General features: G+C 41.8%; 2 protein-coding genes across 2 annotated transcripts; one reads left to right on the top strand and one right to left on the bottom strand.

Moving 5' to 3' along the window:
* LOC18777102 (probable protein phosphatase 2C 51) lies at positions 361-4,686 on the top strand. Its single transcript, XM_007210750.2, has 2 exons — positions 361-637; positions 3,411-4,686. The coding sequence occupies exons 1-2, from the start codon at positions 361-363 to the stop codon at positions 4,499-4,501; spliced, it is 1,368 nt and encodes a 455-aa protein (XP_007210812.2). The 3' UTR covers positions 4,502-4,686.
* Positions 5,531-10,278, bottom strand: LOC18776275 (endoglucanase 6). The gene is made up of 9 exons (XM_007210219.2): positions 9,533-10,278; positions 9,195-9,407; positions 8,755-8,955; positions 7,753-7,842; positions 7,479-7,643; positions 7,028-7,312; positions 6,581-6,929; positions 6,434-6,490; positions 5,531-6,320 (listed from the first exon to the last, which is right to left on the bottom strand). The coding sequence occupies exons 1-9, from the start codon at positions 9,734-9,736 to the stop codon at positions 6,022-6,024; spliced, it is 1,863 nt and encodes a 620-aa protein (XP_007210281.1). The 5' UTR covers positions 9,737-10,278; the 3' UTR covers positions 5,531-6,021.

The raw sequence follows: 10,797 nt of genomic DNA, 5'->3' as shown, positions 1-10,797 counted from the left end.
TGCTAAACCATGCTACAAATAACTTTATGATTATATCCTACATCATTTATTTATAATGTTTCTACAAGCTGTTTTTTAAAGAAGTAGAATTTATCTCTTCTCTCTCTCTCTCTCTCTCTCTCTTTACGGAGCGAAAATTACGGAGCGAAAATTACAGAGACGTGTCTCGCACAAACCCCAAGCGACCCCCTCAAAACTGGCAGAAATTATGGATGACTTTGCTTAACGGCCCCCGTTTTCGTCTATAAAAGGAAACAAGGGGAAAATACAAAATCACAACTCAGAAAATGCAATTCTCGCCAATTTTCTTCCTTCCCATTTCTCTCAATCTAAACCTATCTCATCAAACTTGGAAATAAAATGGCATTTTCATTCTCATTTTCTCTTGATCTAAACCTAGCTCCGCCAACACATACATGGGGGCAAAAGGCTGCACCAGTGTGGATGCCTTATTTTGTTTCCACACGAGGACTAATTACCGTAAACGACTCATTACTCCTTGACAACGATGTTGTCATTGGAGTTGCAATGAGTTTGGTGACTCCCAGGAATGTGCGCGTGTTGGGAATATGGGATGATAACCGGGTGGTAAGTGATGTCATAACACTAAGCGTGCAAAGTGCGGCGTCATTCGCAAGTGTTGGTCATCACTTCATTGTGAAATCTCATGAGGTGCAAGTGCTAAGAGCTCAGTTGGTGGCATAACGAAATTTGGTTGAAGATTGTCAGCGTACTATGAGGAGATTGAAAAGGGAAAGGGTAAAGACATTGGAAGAGACGCGATACCAGCTTGAAATATTGTAGGAAGATAATCAAAAGCTATTAAAGATGGTAGATTTTTACTCTAAGGACATGAAGATTAGCTGGAGGCCTCAGATCGACCAGGTAACGTGCGTAATGAGATCCAAGTTTTGCTAAAGCTAAGAAAGTGATCTTTAGAAGTTCAAGTGATGAGCCCCAAGACGCGGTATGTGAAACTCGATAGAGTAGATCCAGAGGGCCAAACTAAAGTCTCCTATTGTGGAATCATAAAACGTACCATGATGTTGTTTTTTTTATAAAAAAATTTAAAAATTAATGTAGTCCCATGTTTCCTCTTTTTTTTTAATGTGAAATCTTTTTTCTTTTCTTTTAATTTTAACGGCACAAATTAACGTGCTAATCATCTAGTTATAAATATCCGCAAGTGTACAAATCTATTAGAAACTAGAAATGAGTAAACAGGTTATTAACTAGGTAACCTGTTTAATAACCTGTTGAAGATGACCCGAACCCAACATGACACGTTTATTAAATTGGTCGGATTCAGGTTAAGCATTCTTGACACATTATCCCGACACGACACGAACCCAACAAAACACGACCCATTGCCAACCTTACATATGAGAGATAAGGACTCTCTTAGAGTTTAGGATAGGAGACACCTCCAAATGAAAGGGCATATACACCACTCAACATCCACCGTGACACATTGTTATATTGTCTCTCATTCACTCCAATTGATACGTAGATCCACAGAATCAAACAAAAACATCAAGGACAAAACAGTAAAGAGTTAAATATCGATAATCTACACATATCTACAAACATCTAGCCGAAAAAACTAATAGAATGACCCTAAAATAACTAGGAGTTAGATAACCACCTTGGAAAACACATGCGATAGAGTTCTTTTGTGGTCACCAGAATGGCAAAAGTTGAAATCTGACCTCATTGTTTAGCACAATTGTTTGATGGAATGAAAGGAAGCTGGTCAATGGCGATTTCGAAATGATATTGAATGAAAGTTAGAGCCAAGTGATATTTGTCAGTGATACACAAGTTGGCACAAGTATTTAAGTTTGAGCTATCGTCAAATGAAGTTTGTGACAACAGAGAGTGAAATTTAGTCTGACCAGTGAGACCAAGAATCAACCTCTGCTATCACCACTTGTAACATGCAAGAGATAGTAATTCTAATAGTTTAATGTCTCAGAATGCAACTTGATATATCTGAGAAAGAAAAGTATATATATATATATATTATTATTTACACAAAACTAGCAAACAGAGCTTGGCTTTCTGAAGACTGGTGAGGTGAGAAAGAAAAATGTATATATATATATATATATATATATTAGGGTTTATATAATATTTTTTCTAATTTATTGGGAAAAAAAATCACATAAATATACATAAAAAGTAAAAGATCACATTTAAGTTGTTCGTTTAGGATCTCCAAAACATTTAACCGCCCTTGAGCGCATGTTTGTGTCAGCCAAGCATGAAATGGGTGATTTCTCATGCCACAGTACGGACTTGGTCCATCAATTATAACACATGAATTATTGTTGATATCTAAATGCAAAATTCCAAATGATGATGAATGAAAGTTGGAGCCAAGTGAGGTTTCAGTATTTTAAGTCGTGAAATGAAATTTGTGACAACAGAATCAACCTCTAGCTTGTACCACTTATAAGATAGTAATGACTCAGAAGATATATAACAACAACAACACCTGCTTGGTTCAAACTTCAAAGGATTCTTTCGATCGTCATACATTAAGAACCCAGATAGCTCTTATCTCTTAGGCATATCGGCCGCCCACTGAAATAACAAATTTAAACTTCTAGTCATGCTCAGCATGCATGCATGCGTGCGTGCGTGCATGTAAACCAAATTATACCACACAGTTGGTGTTTTTTTCCATGTATTTGGTAAAGGCCCAAAAAAAGAATGAAATTTTCACAAGTGTGCAAACAAAAGTAGCACTCAAAGCATGCGCGATCTCGAACCCCCTATGACCGACATACATATATATATATATATATATATATGAACATTTGGACCAACTACCAAAAATAGAGAAACACCAATGAAGGGTGGTGATTTGGTATTTAGGGTTGAAGCCCTGCGAGAGTTACGTGTTGTTCAAATTGCTACAGCCACTTATGGCGTCCAGCCAAACATTCTCTTTACTTGACCGACTGACGTCTCAATTTCAAAACAAATATTCAAATATAAAAAATTAAAATTAAAAATAGCAAATTGGCCATGAAAAACTTGAAGAGTTAAAAGAGAGGTGGCGCAGCGTCAGCGTCGGGGCACCGGTTGGTTTTTTTTGAGCCCTCCTCCTCTCCTCCTCTACAAATTCACAACGCCACGTCACCATCTACCGCCGAAACCCAAACACCTTGGGGTTTAGCCCTGCCGACAATGTGTCCTCTGCCCTCTCCCAAAACCCCCTCCCACCCTTGAATGAACCCTAAAAACCAAGACCGCCTTTCCCCATTCAACCCCCAAACACGTGTCCTCCATCCAGCCCACCCTCCACCTCCTCGACCGTCCCGATTTCAGCTCCTTCCCTTGTTTAAAAAGACTTTCTCAGTTCTCTGTTTCAGCTCACAAACTCAGAGTAAGTACATGAAAAGAAAACAGAGGAGGACTGACCCATCCAATCCAGTCCGCCCGATTCAATTCCTCCATTGAGAGGTTAAATCCGCAAGGCATCGATTCTGGCTTCGAAGATTGCTACATGAACAAGAGGCAGAGAAGCATCACCGACCGCACTTCCCGCGAAGCCGCCGCAATTTCCTCCTCCCACGACCCTTCCTCCAGCCACTACTCCTCCGAAGGCGGAAGCACGGAGGAGGAAGAGGGCATGTTCACAAGGAGCTTGTGCCTTTCCTACGGCTCCATCTCCGTCATGGGACGGCGGAGAAACATGAAAGACGCCGTCTCCCTAGCGAAAGTAGATTCGTACCAGTTCTTCGCCGTGTACGACGGCCACGGTGGCTCCTCCGTCTCCAACGCCTGCCGCGACCGCCTGCACCACCTCCTGGAGCAGGAGGTGGAGCAATGGAAACTCGGCGGCAAGGGAGCGGTCGATTGGGAGAAGGTCATGACCGCGTGCTTTACCAAAATGGACGAGGAGGTCGGCGGCGAATCCGGCAGTACCCCCGCCGACGACGATACGGACACAAATTGGGGGAACACGGTGGGGTCCAGCGCGGTGGTGGTGATGGTGGGGCAAAATGAGGTCGTCGTGGCCAATTCCGGAAACTCACGTGCCGTCCTCTGCCGTGACGGCGTCGCTACTCCCCTGTCACGTGACCACAAGCCGGACCTCCCCGACGAGCGGGAGCGGGTGGAGGCGGCGGGCGGGAGAGTGATCAATTGGAACGGCTACCGCGTTCTGGGAGTTCTGGCGACGTCGCGGTCGATCGGCGACCACTACTTGAAGCCGTACGTCATATCGGAGCCGGAGGTGACGATCAGCGAGAGGACGGAATGCTGCGATTTTCTGGTGATCGCGAGCGACGGACTTTGGGATGTCGTAACGAATGAGTGCGCGTGCCAGGTGGTGAGGAGGTGCCTGGATGCGCAGACGAAGAGGCAGTTGTCGGAGGAGATGAGCGGCTCGAGCTCGGCGCCGGCTAATGCAGCGGCGCTGCTGGCGCAGCTGGCTTTGGCGCGAGGCAGTAAAGATAATATTACTATTATCGTAGCTGAGCTTGGTTGAGTTAAATTTTACATCTACGGACTCATTTTTATAAATTTATGTTTTTTGGGGTCTAGTTTTGTTTTTTTAATTTGATATTTCATACTGTTTTTGTAGCATGCACTAAGCTCAAGTTTTGAAAATTTGCGGTTTTTGTCACGTTTGTATACGTTTAAGGTTCAAAATCCATTTTTGTTTGCTTAGTCATAATTAAGCTTTCTATTCAATACTGGAGAGAGGGAGATGAGAAAGGTCAGGTGGTCAATGTGGTTTTTTTCATGTGAATCGTAATCTTTTTATGCCATCCTCCTTATGATTACTTAATTAAAGTACTCCCTCTCTCCCTTTAGAACTTCAAGTCAACATATGTTATTTTTTAACTATTTCGTTCTAGCAATCAACAAATTTACATCACATAACGTGACATGAACTATTATTACATTAATCAATAGTGTCACATGACATGAACAACTCCACTTAAGTTCTTCTCAATGGTAACAAAGCTTGGAACTAGGCAGCAACTGCCGGTGTACTTTGGCTTGGCAACTTTATTTTGGGAGTTCCTTGTTTAGATTAGATGGGAAGAAAATTTGTTGTTACTGTGCGTTGCATTGCCTGAGTAGAGTTCGTTGTGTGGCAGGTTGGTAGGGTTGTAGACAAGACTCCTGGGCTGGCAAGCAACAATGGGGAGGCTAACACATGCACAATGCCTTTTATTGGCTTTTTCAGTAGTTGGTCTTGACATAGTCAGATTCAGACAGTCACAGAAGATATAACCATTGGACTCATCTTTCATTTTTCTTAATAATACAAGCGATACTCGATGAGGAGGAAATCCAACTTAGGACTTTGAAATGCAAAAATAAATGCCCGTAACAGCTTGAATTTCAAGTCCCTTACACCATTGCACTTTATCTTATGTAACTGTGATGTGATTATATACTACAAGGCCCTTTACCATGGCAGGTGTTGATTAATGCCTAAATGACTTGGGCTGTCCTTCCAAAAAAAATAATATGACTTGGGCTTTCAAAACATGAGATAGATTAGACACAATAACATCGCACAAACTATATTTCCATTCGAAAGATTAAAAATGTTGCAAAGCTTACAACATTCACAACACAAAAAAGGAAACGAAGACAGGCATTCAAAGTTGCTTTGAAGTACAAAGAAATAAGACTTCTTGAAAATGAGTTGAGAGGAAGTCATTTTCACCCCTCTCAACCCTCACACTTGTTTAACTGTTACTCTCTCAAAACCTATCTATATAACTCTACTGAAAGTTGAGGTGAAAGAGGATGAGCACTCATTTTAACCCGTCTCTTCACTCCTTTCTTCCCCAATCTTCATACTTATTTGACCTAACATCGTCTAAAAAGCCTATGCAGATCCCAATCATAAGTACTTTTTGAAAAGGAAAAGAAAAAAAAGTCCTTTTTTTTTCTGGTCTCCATTTGTATAGCTGCACAATTCTTACATTACCATCCCAGAAACTGTGTGAACCTCTCTCCTTTGTTTCAATGAGTTTTCTTCCTTTCTTAGGCTAGTGAGTAGCTTGAGACCGCGACAACTGCTGGAGAAGCAGAGTGGATGTAGACAAACTCCAGGCTCTTTCCCGCCGATAAAGAGTTGATCCATGATGGGAAAACATAGGAATCGCCGGCCTTTGTGAGACCCCAAATAGGGCCATAAAGTTTGGATACTGAAAGCTTGAGGTTTGTTAGTGTCTTGGCAGACTTGTTGGTCACTACTGTGGAATATCTGTAGTAAGTTACTCCCTTGGAAACCCAAGAAGTTGTTAGCTTTTGCTGAATGGCAATTGGGCTAGAAGATGAAGCTGCAAAAAATAGAAACACAAAAGAAACTCATTTTAGATCTCTTTCCAACAACTCATGTCAGGGCTAGTTGAATTGAAAGCCTTAACAAAAAAAAAAAGAGGCCATGTAATACCTGGAGCAACTGGAGTGATTTTAGGTAGTGGAGCTACTTTTGGTTGGGTGGTAACCACTGTAAGAAAAAACACACCAATCAATTGCCATTACAAAAAGAAAATTTCAATCAAGAAAGTTTTAGAAGCAATTATCACAATCAATATACCTGGTAGGAGCTGGTTGTACCCGCCATGGCCGGCATTCAAGCGTGCCAATATACCGAGAAGAGGAGCATTGTTGTAGGTAGCAGGCTCAGTCTGCTCATAGTTGTCTCTCTGATCAGCAAAGTTGTCATAGGCATCAGGTCCACCAACAATGGCACCAGTGAGCAGATTGGGGTCACTTGCTTTCCTGCTAAACCAAGTGGCATAGCCTCCCCTGCAGCTCACAAAGGAAGAGTCCTTCTTGTAGGAAACAATTGAGGAAGCCCTGTGGTGAACTTGTTGGGGGAAGTTGTTTCCATAGCCCACCATGTAGCTAGTGGCTCTTGGGTTGTCACCAAGAATGTAGTCAACCTGAGGATTTCAACAAATCATTAGGATCAAATTACATGCTTTCGCAAAGTCACAATCTTCTGTATGATTTTATCAGAGCTTGTTTCGGGCTGAGTTACCTGAGATTTAGCGAAAGATAGAAGCTCGGAAGGTGCCACATTGCCAGCAGCACAACTCAATGTCTTCCCGGCAGATGTGAGGTAGTCGGAGTAGACTGTGGCCAAGAAGGAGGCACTTGTAACAAACTGCATGTTGTTCCACCTCTGGCGGAAAATCAGGCCACCAGGAGTCTTCTGTGCATTTCGGCTGCCCTTTCCGATGCATGAACACATGAAGTACTCAGCCTTCTGTTGGTACTTCTCAAAGACTGCTGTGTTACGACCTGCTTTACCTTGCATTAAGAACTGTCACGCAAGAAAAATATATAATTAGTTGGCTCCCATATGGCTATAAATTTAATCTATGCAATTTACAATAATACATATAATGCAAATCACCATTTGGTCAAATCTCATGAACGACAATTGTTGATTTTATTAAAAAAAATAAACCGGTTAAAGGGTCGGTTACCTTGGCAACAAGGGTCTGAACACCGGGATATTTGACATCCCAACCGAACTCGGTCATGCCCCAACCAGTTCCACCCATGGAGTCACCATTGTTTCCAAGGTAGTTCAAATAGTACTGATTGTTGGTTGCCTGGAACAACCAAGCAGCAGCCCATAGCAACTCATCCTGTGCATAATTCAAACACAATCAATCAGAAAAATTGAATGGGCTTTATTGGGCCTAGTCTAAAAACTGAAATGTAAGAGCAAGCCCAAGGTTGGGCCCAACAACGTACATTGTAGCCACTGATGGATCTGTAGTACTTTTGGGCCACAGTGATGCTGCTGTCATATTTGCCCCTGTACTTGTCCGCAAAATCAAACAGCTGCATAACAAACCAAAGTACCAGTAGTGTGAGAGCAAGACCAGTGGTGTTTCACGTAAATTAGTAGCAAAGAGTGAGGGTATTATGGGAATATAATTTATGCAAGTACAAACGGAAGATGGGTGGTGTTTGCGTGGATGTGGTTGGTGTACGGTACCACCGACAAAAAGTCGCACGTGAAAGAGCTAATAACATTCACACTTTTCATGGATCGGTTAAACCTGGACGGCCAGGACCTGATTGTGCATCTGTGGGGTCAAACAACACAGTCTCCGTGATCGACGGGCAAACATGTACCCCACGATCCAAATTATGCGCCGAAAGCTTTTTACCCCAATTTAAGTACATGGGCATCAAAACGACGCCGCCACATTTATTTTTTATACAAAATAGATTCTAAATTAATCTAATATATAAAAAAATAGATTCGAATTTAAGTGCAAAAAGGCGGACTCACTATCCTTATTAAATAGCCTAACCCACTTCTACCGATTTACCACTTTTTAAAGTAAATATTTTTGTGTAATAAATACGATGCTAACGTGCGTTGGGGAGTAACGACGACCAGCCTCAGTAAAAAGCAGGAAAACTATAACTGCTTATTAACTAGGGCAGTTTATTATCATGCGCCGGTCCCGCGCAAAACCGATGCCGCACATGGCTAACGTACGCTAGTGGTCCCCACAGGCCCCCAACAGAAACGTTTTCAACCCGTCTTTTTCAGAAAACACTCTTTCTTTCTAAAACCAACGGACCAAATTACAACAGTTACTGTTTTTTTAAATAAATAAAAAACAAAAACGCTGTGGAAAAAAGCATTAAAATGACTTGGTTGAAGTAAGTTTTGTGTAATCACATCCCAAAGCCCTAATCTCTGTAAACCTGAAAAAGTAAGTTATGTGTAAGACGAACCTGGTGGGCATGGCGGAGGAGCTCACTGGCGTAGGCGGGGTTGGAGTGGCGGAAGACAATGGAGGCGGCTGCCATGGCGGCGGCGGTTTCTCCGGCGAGATCCGACCCGGGATTGCTCGGGCTGATCTTGTAAGCCCGGCGGTCAGTGGTCATGTCCTCGGGTCTTTGCCAGCAGTAGTGGTCAGTGTTCCCATCTCCCACCTAATCACAGATTAACACCAACCAACAAAATTAACATCACTTTACAAATAAATATCATTTATCAAAAATAAAAAGCCCATTGGAGGGAAGACACAAACAAATAATAAAAAACTAAAATTTGGGTTCTTTTTCAAGTGATGCTAACTAAAACCAGAAGTTAACAGAACATTAAAAAAAAATTGTTTTTTTTTTTTGAGTTGGAGGAAGGGCAAAAGTTATGAACTTGAATGGAAAGCTACCTCTCCATAGAGAACATAGGGTTCAGGGTGGGCTTTGATGAAGTAGTCAGTGCCCCACTTAACAGCTTCCATGGCATGACTAAGCTCACCACTTGCAGCCATTTGCTTGCCATACTCTATGATACTCCAGGACATCATTGTCACGGTGAATGCCATGGGCAGCCCAAACTTCACATTGTCCCCTGCATCATAGTAACCTCCCACTAGATCCACCTACAAATTCATCCAATTTCAACCAAGAGTAAATTTTTTTGCAAAATTATTGAGAAGGGTAAATTAATTGAGCAATTTTGACATAAACGCAGTTGGGATTTTTAAGTAAAAAGACTAGAACTTACCCCACTAGCCTTGCCATCATACAAGCCAGAGTTGGCTCTCCAAGTGACTCTCTGGTTGTGTGGAAGGAACCCAGATCTCTGAGCTTCGAAGAAGAGAATGCTCTTGCTCAGAGCTTGGCCATAGTCATGGCCAGCTAAAGCAAGAGGGAAACAGAGAAGCAGAAGCAGAGGAGCCATGGAAATGAGTCTCACAAACTTCTCCATATTAAACAGTAACAGAGTTGAGTTTTTAAAGTAAAAAACAGAGAGAACAGAAGCTGTGTGTGAATCAAAAACCGAAACTGTTGTTCGTTTTTCAAGCTCAAAAGGCAAAGAATTGGCAATGTTGGATGGTTTATCAGCTAAAATTTCTGATAAACCAAACAGAAACAGAGCAACTCCTAAGAAGACTGAAAAAAGGAGAGACCTTTAGAGAGGCACAGTTTGTAGGGATTGGGAGAGAGGGAGGAGCACAAGGGCCTCTTTATATTGTTGAGAGTGGAAAAGTACAAATGCCCAGAAATCGGCATGGACCAAAAAAAATTGATTTATTTTTCATTTTTAATAATTTTGTTTATTTTATTTTATTTTCTTTCACATTATTTCTCTTTTCGAGGGCTGAAAACAGTTGAGAAAAGAACAGAGTCATGTGGGTGTTCCTGGGTCTTCACTGGGAAGGTCGGTGTGTATTTATTGCATGCGCGGAAGGGAAAAGTTACCAGAGAGAGACTGAGGAGAAAAAATAAATAAATTAGGGTTTTGCCAAATTTAGTTTAAGAAGCACAGACTCGGTGCGGGTTTGGAGGGAAGGCCTGCCTGAGGTTGAGAATTACCAAAACAAGAAAGAGGTTAGGAAGCTGCAGTGGAAGAGTCAAAAGGGTTTCAGTTTCTGTCCTCTGGGTGTGTCCCACAGTTGAATTCCCCATTTGCCCCTTTTGTTTATCCGGTAAGACAGGCCACACGAGTGTGAACCTGCGTGGGCATTGGTGTGATTTGGTTCTTGCGTGGCTGAGCTTCATTGGCTAAACATGTGATTTAGAAAATATGTTGACCTTAGTGAAGTTTAATGAAATAATTTAGTCCATCATTCGATGCATAATTTGCATAGGAAAAACGAAATTTCACTTGATTTACCCAAATATGTCTTCATTGTCTTTTTGTCTTCGTAACAATCTTCAGAACTTTCCTTACCGCGAATATTTGTACTTTTTGTCACCGCTCGATCGTTTTGTCATGTAACTATATGCTAGTTTCTATGAGAATGGGGATGCAAGGAGTTAAACTTT

The sequence above is a fragment of the Prunus persica genome, chromosome G5, assembly GCF_000346465.2.
Source record: "Prunus persica cultivar Lovell chromosome G5, Prunus_persica_NCBIv2, whole genome shotgun sequence".
NCBI classification, from domain to species: Eukaryota; Viridiplantae; Streptophyta; class Magnoliopsida; order Rosales; family Rosaceae; genus Prunus; species Prunus persica.
Note: the sequence above shows the minus strand (reverse complement) of the source record. Positions and strands in the feature narration are given on the sequence as shown.

Bases quoted from the DNA above. Each gene is read 5' to 3' on its own strand.
- LOC18777102 (XM_007210750.2), top strand. From the start codon at position 361: ATGGCATTTTCATTCTCATTTTCTCTTGATCTAAACCTAGCTCCGCCA. The intron at 638-3,410 runs GTGTTGGTCATC...GTACATGAAAAG, and splicing joins AAGTGCGGCGTCATTCGCAA to AAAACAGAGGAGGACTGACC.
- LOC18776275 (XM_007210219.2), bottom strand. From the start codon at position 9,736: ATGGAGAAGTTTGTGAGACTCATTTCCATGGCTCCTCTGCTTCTGCTT. The intron at 7,644-7,752 runs GTACGTTGTTGG...AATTATGCACAG, and splicing joins GATCCATCAGTGGCTACAAT to GATGAGTTGCTATGGGCTGC. The intron at 6,491-6,580 runs GTATATTGATTG...TTTTTCTTACAG, and splicing joins GTACAACCAGCTCCTACCAG to TGGTTACCACCCAACCAAAA.